Here is a 19,386-nt window from a genome sequence, read left to right as displayed (position 1 = left end):
GGCCGACGATGCAGGCAGACGCTGCAGCCTCAAGAAAGGACGTCTAAGCGATAAAAAAAAAAAAAAACCAAAAAAAAAAAAAAACCCACCCAAAAAAAACCACACTTAGCGGAAACTTGTCAGAGAATGCTCCTAAAGTCTGGTTTTCTCCTGCTGCTGGTGATCAGTGCATCTGCATCCTATGAAGCTGAACAGAATGACTCTGTGAGCCCCAGGAAACCCAGGGTTGCAGCCCAGAACTCAGGTAACACCCAGCAAGGAGGGCTTTGAGCCTGGACCCTGATGTGTTAAACTGTTTCAGATATCTCTACTGCTGGTGGTTTTCTTTTTCTTTTTTCTTTTTTTTTTTTTCCTCTTTTTTTTTTTCTTTTTTTTTTTTTTTTTTTTTTTTTTCTTTTTCTTTTTTTTTTTGGATTATAAACTTAATGGCTGGTAGGAACAAATATTAATTTAAGGGTCTGATTCAGGAGGATATTGGTGCGTAGCCGGAGAAGAAATCTTCTCCGTTCAGAAGCTGGGTCAGGGAACCGGTGTGTGATCTGCTTGCAGGATGCAATCCATTCTCTCTCCTCCTCCCCCATCTACTAAATGAGTTCCATGTACTTCCCCACCCCCCCCCCCTCTGCATGTATCTTTCTCTCTTCTCCAATTGCAGTCATACTTTGGTGTTAAATTCCTTGCTTTTTAGGAAGTTGATAAAATCCGTGGAAATTTGACTGAAGCATTGTTCTGCCAAACATCTGCCTATTCAAAGAGGGGGAGAGAGATATGCGACTTTGAAGAATGCAGTAACCTAGAAACTGGCCACTGCTAGCGTTTCTTTTCGAAAACTGATTGCTATCAGTTCGACGGTGCCATAAAAAATACGATTGTGACATTTAGCAAACTTGCTTGTACAATGGATAAAAAAATTGCTGGCAAGTCAGCTCTGGATGTCTCTACTTTGCGCGCTATGGATGCTTAGATAAGTTGGACACATTGTCTTGAACAATGGAAATTAAAAATCTGTCTTCTCGTATACTGAAAAGATATTAGGTCTCTAATTTGGAGCTCATTAACAGATGTCTTATTTTAGATCTGCAAGGCTCTGCAGCATTATACTAGGGTGTTTGCTCAATTTCCTTTTGTATTTGGTTGCTATAGAAACATAGGGTCTCACTATTGCACCGTGCCTAAAACAATAAAAGCTTAATGCATACTAAGTCTGCTGAAAGCAAAGTTATAATTTGAACCTGTGGAAACATAATTATGGGGATGACTTTTGCGATGGTGAGGTTATGAACTGGGGAGAGGATGATCTTACCAAATATTTCTCCCTTCAGGCACGTAAGCAAGAGCGGGGAATAAGGAGGGGTTAATGGGGTGATTTTTTTTTTTTTTTGAAATATTTCTTCCTCCTCTTTTTCTGTAAAAATCCTAGTTATGTGGCTACGTCTTCAGGCTAGAACTTAGCTCTTAATACGATGTGTTCTCTTCCACTAAATGCAAACCCTCACTTTTCCCACACCTAGGATCTTGATGGGAGACACCGGGTTTGCATTTCTTCCTAAAGAATGTCTTGTAACATGATCTGCAAAAGTAATGAATATGCCTTGCACAGACACATAAGGGGACAGATGTTCAGCTTACCAAAAAAGGTTAATCCCTACTAATTTCAGGGCAATCATGTGGCAATACTGCTGATTCATTGTTAAAATGCATGGTATCTGCACTAAAAAAGACAGGATGACATGGATAGCCTCCTGTTCAGACTAACTACTGCCGCGACGATTTTAATTAGGCATGGTCAGCTCCGTTACCTTAACTTTCTCTGCCCAAATGTCCCTTCCCTTTGCAAATCTTCAGCAATATGACCTTTCTTGGCTCTGCTTGCAAACTGCTGGGTACCAGGTTAGGCTTTAGCACCAAGCTGCTCGTTGGAGCCCTTTGTAGTACCGATAATTGGCACGCAAACCGAGATCTTATTTCGAGGTATTTTACGCGTTTTAGGAAAGCACAGATACCTCCGAAGCTAGCAAAACCCGGCGCTTCCTCACGCTAACTGCAAATTTCACGGCAGCTCATGGGCAATCGCCATCGCTTCAGTCTCGTTGTCAAATGAGGGTTGTGAGCCAGGTGCTGCCAAGCTGCTCTCACCTCCCTTCGGTCTAAGATCATGGAGAAGACCTCACCACCCAGTGCTCTTCATGGGCCCATCCTCATTGCTTCTGCCCTCGTTAGAGGAACTCTGAATAGAGCTGTAAATGCATGCAATCAGGATTAGGTTGGGGTGAACCCGCACGCCTCCATCTAGCCAAAGATTATCAGATATTGCCTCTCTTTTAATCCGTATGTGACTGATTGAAGGCTTCGGTAGTTGCAGGTTGCTTGATTTGCTGGTGATCTGTTGCATGACTTCAGTTAATAACTCCCTTTGGCAGCGCCTTTGGCCTCTCTTCGTTACCTCTCCCCGAAAAGCAATAAGGCTGCTGCTTGGCTGGAGTTGAGCGTGACTTGACGTTGCGTTGGTGAAGGGCTTCACGGTGTCGGGCAGCGGGGAACGGTGTGTAGGTAATGTTGTGCCTGTGCCTCTCTCTCCAGCCGAGGTGGTTCGCTGCCTGAACAGTGCCCTCCAGGTGGGCTGCGGGGCCTTCGCCTGCCTGGAGAACTCCACGTGTGACACGGATGGCATGTACGACATCTGCAAGTCCTTCCTATACAGCGCTGCTAAATTTGACACTCAGGTACAGTATGAGTAGAAAGGGAACAAGAATAATGCCTCGCCGTTAGAGCTCCCTTGTCATGCCCCAATTCAAGGAAGCGCTTTTACAAGTCCTGCGCCGCTAAAGCACGTGCTTAAATGCTTTGCTGAGTGGATGCCTTAATTTCGCTGTCCTCGTGGAGATGGGGCCTGTGCAGGTTTAACCCTTCCTTTCTTGCCGCCCTTCCTACCGCTTAGCTACTCCTCTGAACGATGATTTTGGGTTTTGGCTACAAATGCATCCTTCAGGGCTATTTTCTACCGTACATTTTCCACATACTGTATGCTATGTGCGAGGACTTGGCAAGGAGCGTTTTGTGGGGCGGAGAGCTAAGTTTCCTCTTCAGGAGGAAATATAAACGTTCTTCTAACAAAGTAAGTCTTCTGACTGTGTGACCTGGCACAGGGCTGGGATTTGAATTGGAAGTCTTTGGGCCTGGGAATGTACGACCAGATCAGCCTCTCCGGAGCTGCAGTTGCTCGCAGCAGAATAAATAGGATAATACTAGAGGACTGTGGCTCTGCCAAGGGCCCTTTTCCTTCATACTTTCTTCCCAAAATGTGCACACCCCCTTGTTCGCTGTGCTCTCGCTCCCAAGGACAAACTTAAAAGCTCTCAAAGTATCTTGAGGTCTGGTGAACCAGATGCGTCAAATCGCTGGTATGCAGCGAGCGGTCGGGCCCCCTTCCCGGAGGGCAGAATTGGCCCATCTCTGGTGCTGGCACTTCTAGGTCTGCTCACATAAACGCTTCCATTGCCTAAATCTTTTGGGAACAGGAGCTCCCTGTTCACCGTGGACTGTGTGCATCCCAACTTAAACTCCTGGGAATATAACTACGCAATAATTGGGAGCACTTAGGGTCCAGTTCCCTGCCGTGCTTGGTGAGGGACCTCCAGCAGGTCCGTAATTGCAGCAAGGGTAATTAATAGCAGCCAGCCACAGCAGAGTAGTTGTTACTACATCCCTTTCTATGAAATCTGTTGCAGTTTAAGGTTTTTCTTCTGTTTCCAGGGAAAAGCTTTTGTGAAAGAAAGCTTGAAATGCATTGCAAATGGGGTTACGTCCAAGGTGTTCCTTGCCATCCGGAGGTGCTCCACTTTCCAAAGAATGATCTCCGAAGTGCAAGAGGAGTGCTACAGCAAACTGGACATGTGCGGTATTGCGAAACGGAATCCCGAAGCCATCACGGAGGTCGTCCAGCTTCCAAATCAGTTCTCGAACCGGTACGTGGAGCTTTCCTCAGCTGAGATGCATCACATGCAAAAAATGTGCAGCTCGGAGAAAGAAATGAGAGGAACCAAGCTGACTGACTTCTTGCAAGTCCTAATATAGCCTAGCCTCAGCAATGTTCTCTGCCTCCTCAAATCCTTGTTAAGTTTTACCAGCATTCTTCTGATTCTCTTCTTGGTAAATACACTTATAAACATCTCCAGGGGAGAATCATAAAATTAACTAGACATACATTACTTCAAAGCCTGGAGTTTGTTTAAATGTTAGTTCTTTTAGTACGAATGCAGCGTAATGGCAAACAGAGCTTCTAAAGACCAGACCAGTTTGATTAATATAGCATCTCTGGCATAGCGAGCCCTTGGGAGCTTCTCGACCTTCAGTCACTTCTTCAGACTGCACCCATCCCCTCTTTCGGGGTTTGTACACACCTAGCAAACGAGGCCTTGCCCTCTGATTTACCGTGGCGATACGAAGAATTAGGAAAGCTCAAAGGGAACCAGCGGAGCGGCTCCTCTATAACCTCATTCGAGGGTGATCCAGTGGTTCGTATGTCTAGGGATAGTCTGGCGTTCTTAATGGTCTCTTTTAGGGTTGTCTTCACCCCTGTTCCTTCTTGATAGCAAAAGCTGCCTGCAGAAACGGGCACGTCACGCTGCTCCCTGGCGCCTTTAGCTGAGCAGAGAACTGCCCTGTCCCCATCCTCCAAGGACAAGGGACAGAGAGAGGCTTCAGGGAGCCGCTGCAGCCTGCGCAGTCACGCTGCAAGGGCAGGGATTTCTTCCTCTAAATCCTGGAACAAGCAGTGCCGAGTCTTGTGATTGGGATAAAAGGGATCTTTTCGAACAGTTTGAGTAAATATGCGTTAGAAATTTGAGGGCAAACAGACCAAGCTGCAATTTAACATGTTAGCGACAGGACTAGGGGCAATGGATGCAAACTGAGACAAAAGAGGTTTCAGTTGAATATGAGGAAGAACTTCTTCACTCTGAGGGTGGCAGAGCACTGGAACAGGCTGCCCAGGGGGGTTGTGGAGTCTCCTTCTCTGGAGATATTCAAAGCCCGCCTGGATGAAGTCCTGTGTAGCATGCTCTAGGTGAGCCTGCTTTAGCAGGGGGGTTGGACTAGATGATCTCCTGAGGTCCCTTCCAACCCTTACGATTCTGTGATTCTGTGATGTTGGCTGGCTGCAGCGAGTGCTACAGCTCCTCCGGGGTGGCTGTTTGACTTGATCTAGAAGCATCTTAAACTTCCAGACCTATCCTAGGACAGGTATGCAAGTGGCATATAGATGTTGCATCTCTGACCAGCATACATTTATTATAGAAAACTCTTTTGTAGCTATTGTATCCAGAAAACGAAACTTCTGGGAAGGCAGAAATCATACTTGTGTGCCTTTCCCCTCTTCCCCCAAGCCAATTTGGAAGAGGTTTGCGTGAACGTTCCTCCAAGGGCTGGGACGAGGAGCAGGCAGGGCTTTATGATTCTATGATTCTATGATTCTATACAGGCTGGAAGAGCAGTTCAGGTTAATAGGACGGATTGTAGAGCTAAGCAGCCCCCAGCGGGGCCGTAGGGGCGTTGGGGCGAAGGGGGGACGTGTGGATGCTGGAGCGAGGGAGGATGCGGTGCTAGCAGCAGTGGCGTTATACGTGTTGGGGATGTTCCTCTCCGCAGGACTGAGCCTGAACCGGAGCCGCAGTCTCCCGAAGCGGAGGGAACTCCTCCCCCACAGCCGCCAGCCCTTGCCGAAGCCAAAGGATATTATGACATGTTGAGTAACAAAAGCAGCAGGATTTCCCAGCTAATAGTTTACATTGAGGTCTCCTAAAGCATCCTGCTTTCCCAGCCCCTGTCCCAACATAGCCACAGAATAAGAATGTGCCACTTGGCCTGGGACGCCGAGAGGAAGTAGTTAAAGGTCATAGCATCTTCCTGTGATTTAATCTCATGGCAGGAGCAGGAGGAGAGGAAAGCCGGGTTGCCTTTGCTCACAGTCTAGCTGCTGAAAGGCACCAGCGAGCCGTTCGGTTGCAGCTCCAGCCATGGAAACCACCAAGCTGTGTCTGTAGGAAGGAGGTGTAGGCAGCGCAGCAGAGGAAGGTGGATGGGATCTGTTCCTCCTGTCCTGTTAGACCAGGACCTATTTAAGCTGGATGGGTGGCTCGCACAGATGTATTCATCATCAACTACCCTGCACGCTTCAGACCTTAATATCAGCGCTGCTGAGCTTTGCTTGCACCGTGCTCCCCCATACCAAAGCCTTTTGTACTTCAAGTGCAGCAGAAACTTTAACCTCACCTGACCTCCACCGGCTGCTCTAAAGGCCAGAGCTGAGAGTTAGGAAAGGAGTTTAAATGTGAACTCTCATTTCCCTCTTCCTTCCCCTCCTCCACCTGCAGCTTATTCTCTTCTCTGCTCCTGTGGAAAAATGTCACGGTGACCTTAAAGGCTTAAAATAAGTTCCCCGATGTCCTTTCAGGCAGAAGTAGCCCAGCAAATAGGGGACTGCTCCTCTTTTCCCAACTTTCTCTCCCTAGGAAGATGCTCTCTTGCACAGCCAGCTCCCACTTGCCAGCTTTGCTCTCCCTGCCCGAGCCAGCCGTGCGGGCAGGGCTGCGCTGATTCGGCCTTAGCCCCGCAGAGAGGACCCTTTCTTTGAGCGCTGTTCTCCGCTCAGCTCAAGCAGCGCTGGGGAAACAGATCAGCACAATTTCCTGGCTCCCTCCTCGAGCAAGGAACGTGTGCTCGAGGCTGCTGGAAGGCAAAAATGCAGCAGCAGGCTGTGGAGGAGGCAGGCAGGCAACAGGGCAAAGCGTATGGTCCTCACTTGTGATTTAATGCATGCTCAGCTTCTTGGAAGTGACAACTGGTTGCATGTCCTAAAGATCTGTCCCCAAGGAATACACGCATCTGTCAGGCTCTGACCTGGACTGAGCTTGCTTCTCCCTCTTCTGGTCCCTTGCTAAAGGCTGTGCATGGAGGGGAAGGGAGAGGGACGAAAGGGGATGGTGCCACAGGGATGGATGCCTTCGTGGGAAGGGTCGTACTGGCTCCGACCAGAGGTCTCTTTAGCCTGTTACCATGCCTGGTGATGGGCAGTATCTGTTTATTAGAAAGATGCAATTATTTTTCTTCCTAAACCTCTAGAAACTCAGGTTCTTTAGCGGACTTAAGCTGATTACTAGATTGTCTTAGCTCCTCGCTCTCACCTGCTTCATGCTCCACAGGGTAACACCAAAATCTTGTGCTTACAGCCTTATCTTTCAGAGCTGGAGCAGCTCCTCACTCAGGATGACTAAACCAGAAGTTTCACGGGTTGTGGGCCTTCTGCACGTCATGGGCACAGCATCGCCAGTGCCAGGGCATTCGTTAGATGTAGTGAGGATATGTACGTTGTGTGGTGTGGAAAAGCAATTTCAAACACAGCCTGAATGACTTAAAAATTCTGATTCTTGTAGTTTTATCCCTTGGACTGGTCTCCTGGCTTGAGATCAGCTCTTACCTTGTTTCTTTGGTCTTGCTGGGAGATGCCTCAGGTGGTAACGGATGGTAACTCTCGCGCAGGTATTACAACAAGCTGGTGAGAAGCTTATTGGAGTGCGATGAAGAGACTGTCAGCACCATCAAGGACAGCTTGATGGAGAAGATCGGGCCCAACATGGCAAGCCTCTTCCACCTGCTGCAGACAGACCACTGCGCCCAAGGCCACCCGCGTGCCGACTTCACCAGGAGACGTATCACCGAGCCGCAGAAGCTAAAACTCTACTTCAGGAACCTCCGAGGTGAGGGGTCCGTCCCAGCCCACGCAAAACGCAGCTCCGCCGAAAGCGCGTAACGCCCCGGGGGAGCGACATTGGGTGTGTAAGGGATGCTAAGCACTACCAAAGCTGACGTCTCTCTTCTAGAAGAGTAATGCACCCAGACCAAGTGTACTGTAGCTAGTTTTAATAACAACTAGGAACTGGTTTTAGATTTAGTCATTCATATTTTCTATTCCTCTCGAACAAAACTTTTGCATGGATCTGTGTTCAGTGTCTCAGCTTTCCCGCCGTCAAAATGTCTCCATCTCTTTTCTTGCCCACAAAAAGAGACCCCGATCAATCTTAGTCTTAATTATAACCGTACAGTAGTCAGGCCTTCAGACACCAAACTCTAAATGTACTGTAGCACTAACACCATTGAAGTCTGAAGATTTGGCACCAAGGAGGATAGCTTATTCTCTCCTGTAGTAAGCTGGTAGGCGACGATAGATGCACTAATAACTATTGCACATCCTAAAGATGTCAATGGAATTCGTGTTATGAATCTGTGCTGGCCATGGACGAATATGAATGTCATATTCCTGGTCTCCTAGTGTCATACAGTCCTAATCCTTCCACTACAGCTCCGTTAACCCCATGATTTACCAAACTCGCTAGCTGTGGATGATTCTAGTTACTGTGACCTGGCACCACAGTGCAAAATGAGTTAAAAGTAACACACACCCCCCCCGACACACACCAAGTCAGGAAAGGAACATTTTGTACTACGGAAATGATGAAAAGAGGTGCCAGTCTATGGTTGAAGCTAGTCAGAAGGTTGCATAATCTTGCATTGTATTTAAAAGCTAACATCTATGTACTGTATTTAACTGTCTAAAGCTTTAAAAGAAATCTAACAAAAACAAACCCTGTCTTAAGACTAGAGTATTAAAGGTCTTGCTCTAACTGTGGTATAAATAGTTTTAAAATCTGTCATGTACTGTACATAAATTCCACGAGAGTCTGCTTAAAAGGAGCAGAATATAATAACTTTATTGCATAAACTTAGTTTTGTAAGTTAGCTATTTCTTTTTTTTCCTGGAAACAGTATCTCTGTCATATTCAAGAGTTCACATTCTACTCTGTGGCCTTTTTAGAATGAAAGAGAGAAAATATTTAGGACGGAAATTACAGGGCCAGAAACAAGCCTCTCTTACAGTTAAAATGAAGGGGGGGGGGAAATAAAAAAGCAGAGTTCAGACTGGCCAGTCCTAGCTCCACCGAGCTGCCGCAGGACGCAGTTCTGCCCAAGGCACGGGTGCTGCTGGAGAGCTGTTGGTGGAATTCTCGGATGGCTGGTGGAAAGCCGCTTTGAGATCTCATAGCTGCCGCAGGGTGCAACCCCCTTCAGAAAACCGATTTCTGGGGAAAGGCAGGGAAAAATCCTTACATTCTCTCGAGCTTTAGAAGTAAAGCAATGTGCCTGCCTCTCAGAGGACACGTGCAGTCATGCTCTGGGATCTGCCTTTCCTCCCATCCACCTCTCCCAGCCTCGGCACAGGAGCGGAGCAGCCGGGCCCGCAGCGGTAGCTGGGGGCCTCCCCCAAACGCCGCGCTCTGCACAGTAGCCTGGCCGGGCTGCGGCGAGCCAAAAAAAGCCACATCGTGGCATGCGATCAACAAGGCCAGTTCCACGCTCCAAATCTATCCCGTTAGAGTCCGTCCGCAGAGTGGATGACTCTTGCTCAACTCGTTAGAGAGCTAATAAAGGAGGGATCTATTTTTCTTTTCAAAATCTAAAGCAATATAACTTTTTTGTTGTTGTTGTTTTAAACCACAAAGCCTTTAAACAATAACTTGCTGCTAATATATTGAAACCAGATGCAGTGGCAGCATTTCTGATATTGCTGTCTTCATTAAATGTAGCCCAAAAGTGCTGTCATAAAATTGTAAGCAGCAAAAAATGTTGCTGACGGTAAAGAGTTGTTGTTTTTTGTTTTGTTTTTGTTTTTTTTTTTAATACTCTGAATCGTGCCGTCCAGGGCAAGCAAGATGCAATATTGCTCGTTCTTAAATCACAGTCAGGTATACAGTGTCCAACACAAAGAAGTTTCGCAAGGTGAAAACCAAAGGCCCCTTGAATATCCTTACCCTAGAAGTTTGACTTAACGCTTAGGAACTGATCCCAGAGCTGTGCAGACTTTCTGCCCTACACCGTTACACCTCCCGCTGCACCCCTGGGAGACGGGGATTACCCACTGGGGAAGTCAGCTGGGGCTTGGGCATCAAGTCCATATTGGGAAATGGTGACGAAAAGGTCTTTACGTGGCTCGAGGCCGTGTCCAAACCAGCCGCCTGGGTGGCTGCTCCCAGTTTGGGTACCCAAGGCCCCCGTGGGCTCGCAGGGGCAGAGCTCACTGAGGACATCTGGCAGCCACGATTTTCCACGGAGATGCTCTTCATGGCAAGTGGCTTCTCTGTTGCTTTGTGCACCCATTTCTGTGAAAACCCAAAGAAGGTTTATGAAGGCGATTCGGGACTGGGGAGGAGGGTCAGATTACCCCGAACCCTATCTATCTTTTTTTGGGTACTCATAATTAATTTCCTTTTTCCAGTAGGAATTTAAACTTGTTGTCCCCTTAGTACGGGTGGGAAGACGACTAGAAAAAAAAAAATCCCTCCCGATTTGATTTGCTCTGGTATCACAGGTAAGCATCACCTGTGCAAACCAAAGCTCTGCCTCTCCTCCGCCCTGGCGCTGCCGCTGGGGGCGCGCCGGACGCCTGGTGTCGGAGAGAGCCTCGGCTACATCGCGAGGGTTTTGAGCTGCTTTAATCCGTCACTTTTTTGGGGGTGTTTTTTTTTCCCTATGCTGAAGTAGTAAGGAAGCCGCAAGCACACATCCATAAAACCGAACGGCCTGGGGTTCACCTTGCCTAACTTTGGCCATCTAGCCTAAGCTGGTCGTTAAAGCTCTCTCCGATCAGCGGAGGGGGACACGGAGATGGGCGGCGCTTCCCATCGACCGGGGAGGTTGCCTGATTTTTAGATGGTTTGAATTAGGTGAGAGAGATCCCCTGGGGCTGGGGAATGATTCTCAATATTAAGTCCAGCTATTTCACGTTTTATTTAATCTCTAATGCTTTATTTTTTTAATCTTGCATTCATTGCAAAGTGATTTCTCTTGGGGGCGGGGAGGGGCTTATCTAGAAATGTTTGCATGATTCTCATTGTGATTTGTTTGCACTTTAGATGTTTTGTGCCATTATAAATTTGCTTTATGTATTTATAATTTAAAGATACTTAGAAGGGGGAGAGAGTTTGGGTTTTTTGGTTTTTTGCTGAGTACTGGAATAAACAGTGAGCATATCTGGTATATGTCATTATTTATTGTTTAAATTACATTTTTAAAGCTCAGTGTGTTCATATAAAGGTTATTTGAAACATATCATAGTAATGAGAAAGATGCAAGTTATTTTCTTTGCTTATTTTTATAATTAAAGATGCATAACATAATGAGGCCTATGTTGGATTTTTCTTCTGCAATGAAATAAAATTGTCAAATTTAAGGGTTTGTGGTGTCTGCCTCTTTCATTAAACCTCACGGTGGCCATGGTGCTACCTGAGAAGCCCGTTGTTGCCCTCGCCTTCAGCTGAGCATCGTAGCTTTGGCGGCTGAAGGGCCCGGGTTTGGGTCCTGTGGTGCAGGTTGTGCGAGGCCAGAGGTTCATCCCACACCGTCGTCACCTCTTGGTGCTGCGCAGCCACGGGGCTGGCGAAAAATAGGAAGAAAAGGGCGGTGAGTGCAGAGTAGATGAGTCCTGAAGTAGCCTTTCGGCTGGCTATCGCTAGAATAATCCTCTGAATGCATTTCACAGATCCCAGCATGGCAGGGGTTGGAAGGGCCCTTGGGAGCTCACCCAGTCCCCCCCCCCTGCCCAAGCAGGGTCACCCAGAGCAGGGGGCACAGGACAGCGTCCAGGCGGGGGTTGAAGATCTCCAGAGAAGGAGACTCCACAGCCCCCCTGGGCAGCCTGGGACAGGGCTCGGGCACCCTCAAAGTCAACAAGTTCTTCCTCACGTTCAACTGGAACCTCTTCTGCTTCAGTTTGTGCCCATGGCCCCTTGTCCTGGCGCTGGGCACCACTGGGAAGAGTCTGGCTTAACTCTCCAGGCTGAACAAGCCCAGCTCCCTCAGCCTTTCCTCCTAAGGGAGATGCTCCAGTCCCCACATCATCCTTGTTGCTCTCCTCCGATCCTGGGCCCCGCAATGTCCGAGAGCGGCTGTAAATCCCAGCACTAATAAAGCTCCTGCCGTGGTTCTCTCTGACCTTGTGAGCTGAGTCTTATTTAGCCTGGTAACAAAACCAAGGCAGGACTGTTTTTTTAATGAATGCATCCATAACAGCACTGCAGGAAAAAGAAAATACCTTGATTTTGGCTTTGATGTACATGTAAATGTGCATTTGCACTTCATTCAGGAAATCTCTGATTTCCAGTGGAAGATCAAAAAAAAAACCACGTTTAATACTCATCAGCGGGAGACTGGCCCAACGGTTCAGACTTAGCTCTCCAAAAGCTACTGCAAAATTGAAAAAAAACTATTTCCCCCATCATTTAGTGTAAGACTTGGCCAAGAGAACCAAAGATTAAATATTAGCAATAGGCTTGGGTTAAAAAAAAAAAAAAAAGTCTCCTTCCTTCTTGTTTTGCCCAGCGATGTCGAAATTCCTTCCAAAAGGGGCCATTAAAGCTGTGCCTTTGCTCAAAGCCCTTTTTAGGCACAAGCAGAGGGCACAGTAAGGTGCAGTAACTTACCAAAAATCAGCATTTATCATCCTGTGCCATCAAACAAGCCGCTGCAGTTGCCAGTGCTGGGGGCTGATGAGCCAGAGCGATGCTCGTTTAACTTTGCTGTGAGCCGGGGCCGAGGTGCCGAGGAGATCATCCCGTCCTTGAGCTCCGTTCACTGCGATTAATTAATAGGTGCTGGCAGGCCACCGCCCCCCCCCTTACCTTGGTACCACTTTGGGAATGCTCCCTATTCCCAGCTCCGGGTGAGCGTCACGGTTCCAGCAGGGGTTGAGGGAATAGCTCAGAAAACAGCAGAAAGGGCAATCGCATTCCTCAGCCGAGCGCTCGGCCGTACCGGCAACTTGGTGAGGTTCCTCCAAAAATCCTTTCCCCAAATGGAAAAGTTAAATTCTTAGGGGTGGATGGCACCCTTTGCTGTTTGCTATTCCAGCCCCAAAGCACTTGCTGAGCACGTGCACCCGCTCACCTACCGGTAAATCACTGCCTGCAAAATCACCCCGCCCCGCTTTCCAGAAGCCAAAGCAGCAAAGGGACCAGCATTCAATTAGAAATGACAAGAAAAATTTAGGCATAAACAACAAATTTATGAAAATTTATGAATAACGAGCGAAACCAAGCCGGTTAACAGTTCTGCTCATGCAAAAAGAGTGCCTTGGAAGTAGTACAGCTGCCGCGCTTCCAAAAGCCGGCTTTCACAGCCATTTTTGCAATTAATATCCACTGTAAAACACTTACTGTCAATACAATGGGCTCTTCAGAGGAAAGCTTCATAAATCTCAGCCGGCACGGCTTCCTCGTCAGCAAACCACAGCCCCAAAATGAAATTGTTCTTTGCGAATTTGAGGCTTTTGCCGGCCCAAAGCACCTCACCCCTTAGAAATCTGGACAGTGCTGGAATAATTCCACACAACAAATTCGGTCTGAAACTTTCTTAATTCTGGGGGTTTTTTTTGCTTTCTCCCCTTAACCTCTCCAAGCGCTAAAACCCAACCCCAAAAGGAAAGGACTAAATGACACGAGGACTCTCCGGCATGGACCAAAGCAAGAAAAACTGAAAATTGCAGCATTATAGCCCAAGTTGGCCGTTCTCTTCCCAAATTCAAGGCCAACCTCATGGTGGGGATTGTGTATCCTATAGGTAAAAATGTCAACAGGTCATTTACCCGGCATGAGCCAAGTGACGCGCTTGGAAGAGAGCAAAGGTGTTAATCAGGCTGTATGGAAGGATGATGATGATGATGATGATGATGATGATGATGATGATGATGATGAGTATTATTATAATTATTATTATTGGAAATTTCATGGGAAATTTTTACCCAGCATCCCCAACCATGACACTATTGCTGAAGTGCAACAACTTCTCAAGCATTAGGGAAAACCAAAAAGCCATGTTTAGCCCCAGTGCTAGTAACCAGGGGGTTGATGTCCAAAAAAAAATGGCAGCAGTGGGGTCTAAGCAAAGGAGCCACCAGGGTGGAAAGGCTGGGCAGCAAAGGAAATCTCGTCTCGATGGCGACGGCGAGCTCGGGGCGCATTAACGACCTGGTTATCATCTTCAAATGGAACAAACAGACCAGGAGTTAATTCGATTTGGCCAAGGCCCAAAGTACATGATTGACTGATGGTCTTGTCTTGTCCTTTTTTTTTTTTTTTTAAAGTTTCATTACAAAACAAGGGGAAAATCATTTCAGATTTTCCTGGTCCTCACCCTTCCTGCTTGCTTTGCTGTTCTGAGCAAGGGGGGGAAAGAGAAGGAGGGAGCGCAGGCGAGGAGGAGTGGGATCTTTGGTACTTTCCAGGGACACTGGACAGAATGACTGGGAGCGAAATTTGGGAACGGGCTCCGCTTCCTGCCTCCCGTGAACTTAGAAAAATAAAAAGCCCAAAAAAAACCCTTCCACAATATAATAAAGGACATTGTCTTTGCCATCGTGATTCAGCCAGCACGACCGGGAATATGAAAGAAGTTAAAAAAAAAAAAAAAAAAAAAAAGTTGAGTAGGATGCTAAAAATATAATCAAAGTGCAAACAAATCGACGACTCCGTGGTCGTTCCCATCGCGCAAGGTTCCAGGGGCGAGATGCAAAAGGAAAAGGCAGACGGGATGCAAACGGATGCGGACGTCACCGTGTTATAAACCGGGGCACCCACACTCGCAGGACACCGAGCTGTACAAATGCCATCGAGAGTGTCATAGATATTATTATCATAGATATTATTATCATAGATATTATTATCATAGATATTATTACCATATATACTATTACCATAGATACTATTATCATAGATACTATTATCATAGATATTATCATATATTAACATATATATTATTATCATTTATTATTATTATTATATGTTATTATCATATATTTCAGTGTAAAGCAATGGCCAAAAAGTACGCTGATGGATTTTTTGGGGGGAGGGTTGACACTTCTTGAAATCCCTCTCTTCCCAAGGCCCAACTGGAGGGAGGGATCATCGCACATACGGGAAGCTGATGGACAACGTGGTTCAACAGCACAAGCCACTCACAAAAATTATGTCAATAAATCAGCATTTTTCCAGGAAGGCAGCTCCCCCTCACCTCGGTGACAAGGCACGGGCTCGTACTTCTGAAGGCTGGGTTCCTCCTCGGAAAGGCCAAGTTCGGCATTAAAGGCAGATCATTTTTGCTTTAACCCCCCCCTCCCTTATCTCAGCGATGGAGAGGGCTCCACGTCGCAAGCGGCTGGAGAACCTGAGGCAGAAAATACCTGCGAGAGACAGGGGAGTTTTATTCCAGGGAGTTTTATTCCAGACAACAGCTGGAAAAACTTGTAAAATCTGTGTGAGCTCATGGGGGGGGAGGCTGTAATTATTTTCACACAGATGGGATTTTTTTTTTCTGTTGGTTTGGGGGTTTGGGGGATTTTTCCCCACCACTTTGGTTTGTATTTTTAAGCAGCCTGAAATGCCAGGATAGCCCAGATTGCGGCTCCAAAGGATGATTGATCCCTGTTACCTGCGCCTTCCCGCTTCCCCCTCCGGCCAGGACGGATGCTGCGGGTCCAGGCGCAAAAAAAAAAACCTGAGCCAGTCATAATGGTTATTTAAAGAGAAAAATCATTTTATGGAAACTGTGTTCCCTGTATTCTCCAGCCGGGAGAAAATTCCAGTTGGTTCCTCTGAATTTCCTTCAGGGTTATTTTTCATCTGCAGGCTTGGAGCGTTTTGGGCTGCGAAAACAAATCCCTGCTCTTCTCTGGATGTGCTGTTTGGCTTGGAGTAATCAACCGGGCTCCATAAAATCATCAGCCATTCCCAGCCAGTTGTGCCGAAACCCCAGCACACAATTTCACTCTCAACTGGGGAATTCAGACAGTCCGAACCAGCAGAAAGAGCCCAGCTATTTATTTTTATTACTCTGCTGATAATTAATCCTAGAAGTTTTTTCAGGACTTCGGGAAAAAAAGAAAAAAAAAAAAAAAAAAAAGATCTTTTTTCTGCACCGTTGTTTGCTTAACTGCTTCGCATGTGTGGCTTAGAATCACTTTTATTCCTACAGCCACGATTTTCATGGGAATGAGGGGTCTGTCTGTGGGATTCGAGTTCACATTCGTGGCTAATTATCTGAAAAAGGTGCCTTTTTTTTCCCTAGGGTGGACTCAACAGAGAAGCCACGAGCAGGAAAATTAAAAAAAAATTAAATTGATCTGAACAAGAAGAGGAGAGCACAGATGTTTTCTTGGGTTTGTCATTCCTCCGTCACGTTTGCTCGCCCCAGTGCTCCCAGGCACAAGTTTCCAGCAGCACCGCTCCGCTCCTGCCCCGACGACCTTCCCCTGCTGCCGTGCGGCCGGGCGAATCTTTCCTGCCCGAGGGAAATCTTTCCTTCCTTTGGGCGAAGGCACTGTCCTCAGGAAGGAGGAGGCCGGGAGCCCCGGCGGCTGGCGGAACAGTGCGTGACGGGTTAGGTGGAGCTGCCAGCGGTGAGTCAAGAAAGTCCCAACGACGCACGAGCATTTTCCTCCTCGTCACTCGCGCGGGTGCCGGCCGGGACGGACACCCCAGCCCCACTGACACCGTTAAAGCTCTGATTGATGGAGCTGCAGAGGGCAGATGTTTTATCGCTGCATCAGAGGAAAGGGCTCCGGGCAGATCCACCCATGGGGCCCCCCGGGAGATGCACCAGCCCCGGAGCTGGATTCCCAGGTCAGGGAGCAAACTTCCCTTAAGGATGGGGAGTGGTACGTTCTGGCCGAAAAAATGAGATTACCAGAAGGACAATATTGGTTTTTCCTCTGGTGTGGAAAGGCGTTCTGCTCTGCTCCCAGCATTGTGCGGCTTTATTCTTCCGAAGGGGCGTATTTGGAGTTCACGGAGCCTGACGCTCACCCCATCGTTAGTCACTGAGCAAACTCTGAGGGACCTTTTGCTCGAAGCCTCAGGGCCCCTCGATGCTCTGGGGAAGATCAGCATCCAGAGGAATTTTCCACAAATACCCGGGATTTTCCCTTTTGGGGCTACTCGGGGCGCTTTGGCAAAGCCCCAGGTTCAGCGCTCGGGTATTCGGCGTGGCTGCAAAAGCAGATCGACCCCAGCCCCGAACCCCAGCCCTGAACCCCAGCCCTTCTCCATCACAGCGAGCCACAGCCACCACCCACGGCCCATTTACGTGCAGCTGAGTTGCCAGGAGCATCTGGCGGCGACACCTCCCAAATTTCATATCCAAGCACAGCTAAAAAAGTCATTGGAGTTCTCGTAGAAATCCTGCCTGTGTTGGTGCCCGGCTCAGCTTTACCATCTCCTACCCAGCTAAGGGTTTCATCTGCCATCAAACCAGCAAATAACCCTCCGCTCCGATATTCAAACTGCTCGAAAAAGCTGATCGTGTGCCATACAGAGAGCAAAATCTTCCCTATAACCCGATTTTCCAGCAATTTTCTAAGCAGACACCGACCGAAAGGCCAGGGGGAGCAGCACACATCTGCGTGGCCGGGCTCTGGCAAGATGCGTGTTGGTTTTTTCAGCATCCCCTGATATTCAGCTGATGGGCACGATATATATGAATGAATAATACAGTGGGTTTTCTAAATTATATGTGTACTCAGAGGTCCGATGGGCTCTGGCTGCTTGTCACGCGGGCAGCCGTTCCTTACCGAGGTGGTAAATGTTGGTTTAATGCGGTAAGAAGTTTCTCGCACGCTGAGGGAAGGATTAGCCACGTCGATTGCCCCTAAGTGCCTTAAAAGACGCGAGCCGGCTGTCCCAGCTTACTGCCACCTTCAGCAGACATCCCAATGCCTGGCTGAGATTTGAGCTCCCAAAAAATCCCGTTCAGCCCTGGGCTAAGTCTAACTGAGCCAAACTAAAGCTGGATTTGGTTTAAGCAATCACAGGAAAGAAAACCTGGCGATGCTCTCTTCTGGCGAGGCATTTGGGGCTCCCAGCTCAGATGCCATTTGATTTTAAGACAATTATTGATGACATCTCAAAAAGCTTGGGATTCAGGCGCCGTGGCAAAGGGCAAAGCTGAAGCTCGGTGTCAATCCCTACCGAAACCTCTCCTGCTGGGAACGGGGCGAAAGCTGCGTCAGCCCTCGCACAGCATCACTCCGGAGGATTTCTCATGGAGCTCCGGGGTTGTCAGGAAGTGATTAAGAAAGCAAAGGAAACAAAAGCGAGTCAAAGAGTTTTGATCCCGCTCACCCTCTTCCCCCCACGGCGCTGACGCCGGAGAGCAGGATAATTCAGGGTCCCCTTTGAAGCCACACTTGCGTCAAAGGACAGCACCTGAAAACAGGGAATCATCTCGATTCCAGCCCGGATTCAGCGGCGGAGAGGAGCGGGGGCTCATTCGGAGCAGAGCTTCAGCTCTGCAAACTCTCGCATGGTTTGTTCAGTCCCTGCCGCCCCAGCGCGTTGCCCAGTACCGCTACTGGGGTTGTACTGGGCAGCAAGAGAACCAAAGCTGGTTTATCTACGTACTTTCCCCTAAGCTGGGCTTAGACCGCTGCACGGCCGAGTCAGCGAAGGGCATCATCATCCACATCCTCATCCCAGCCGGGGAGCGCAGCCCCGCCGTGTTCAACCGCTCCCGAAAAAAATGCTCTGGAGTCTCACAAAAAGACACGTTTCAGAGCCCAGAGGCAACCAAAAGGCTGATTTCTTCCAACCCACCCAAAAAGTCAGGGGTATTATTTGCTTTCCTCCCCACTCTCCTCCTCCCGGGAGGCTCCGATGTGTTTTCAGCTGGTTCGGCCGCCCCCGGAGCTGGCGCGCAGCCTGACGTCACCCCCCCGCGCTGCACCTCCAGCTCCCATTTATGCTGGCAACACTCTAAAGATAGATCCGAGCAAAGATTATCAGCCCGAGCGGTATTAATAGGAGGCAGCTGCTCTTTAAAGAGGCTTTTAAATAATGTAAAGAAGACACGGCTCCATCCCTGCCTCAGCCCAAAGGGAGGGTGGTGGCAGGTTTGGGGAGCAGGGAAGGGATGTGCTGACCCCCCCCGGCTGCCGCCCAGGGCCAGCTTAGAGCAACCACCTCTTAAAAAAAAGTCATTGGCAGAGGTGGTTTCAAGGAGAACCCAGTGAGATGCCTAAAGCAGCACCGAGCAGAGCAAATACATCCCTGGAGGGGCAGCGGGGTTGTACCCGGGGTCTCCCCCACGCTGACCCCCCCCGGCTCCGCAGCGGGACCATGCACACAGCACAGCCACCAGCACTGGGACAGACTGGTGAGACTGGACAGCGTCCCACTGCCAGGTCTGCTGGCGATTTGAATGGCACGAAGGGAAATAACACAAGATCTCAGTCTTTCCTCCAGCCAGCGCCGGTTCCCCAGGCCATGTTGAAGCCAACTAAATGGCTCCCGA

At 48.4% G+C, this 19,386-nt stretch overlaps 1 protein-coding gene across 1 annotated transcript; it reads left to right on the top strand.

The window, feature by feature from the left end:
* Window positions 1-126: 126 nt before the first annotated feature.
* Window positions 127-7,917, top strand: STC1 (stanniocalcin 1). The gene is made up of 4 exons (XM_009635778.2): window positions 127-244; window positions 2,581-2,723; window positions 3,754-3,965; window positions 7,537-7,917. The coding sequence occupies exons 1-4, from the start codon at window positions 127-129 to the stop codon at window positions 7,805-7,807; spliced, it is 744 nt and encodes a 247-aa protein (XP_009634073.1). The 3' UTR covers window positions 7,808-7,917.
* The last annotated feature ends 11,469 nt before the right edge of the window (window positions 7,918-19,386 follow it).

Source organism: Egretta garzetta, unplaced genomic scaffold (assembly GCF_000687185.1).
Source record: "Egretta garzetta isolate BGI_Z169 unplaced genomic scaffold, ASM68718v1 scaffold233, whole genome shotgun sequence".
Taxonomy (NCBI): domain Eukaryota; kingdom Metazoa; phylum Chordata; class Aves; order Pelecaniformes; family Ardeidae; genus Egretta; species Egretta garzetta.
This window is presented reverse-complemented; position numbering and strand designations above follow the sequence as displayed.

What these genes read in the sequence shown, in the direction of transcription:
- STC1 (XM_009635778.2), top strand. Translation starts at nt 127, where the DNA reads ATGCTCCTAAAGTCTGGTTTTCTCCTGCTGCTGGTGATCAGTGCATCT. An exon ending in CTGCTAAATTTGACACTCAG is followed by an intron (nt 2,724 to 3,753) that starts GTACAGTATGAG and finishes TTCTGTTTCCAG; the next exon opens with GGAAAAGCTTTTGTGAAAGA. An exon ending in CCAAATCAGTTCTCGAACCG is followed by an intron (nt 3,966 to 7,536) that starts GTACGTGGAGCT and finishes ACTCTCGCGCAG; the next exon opens with GTATTACAACAAGCTGGTGA.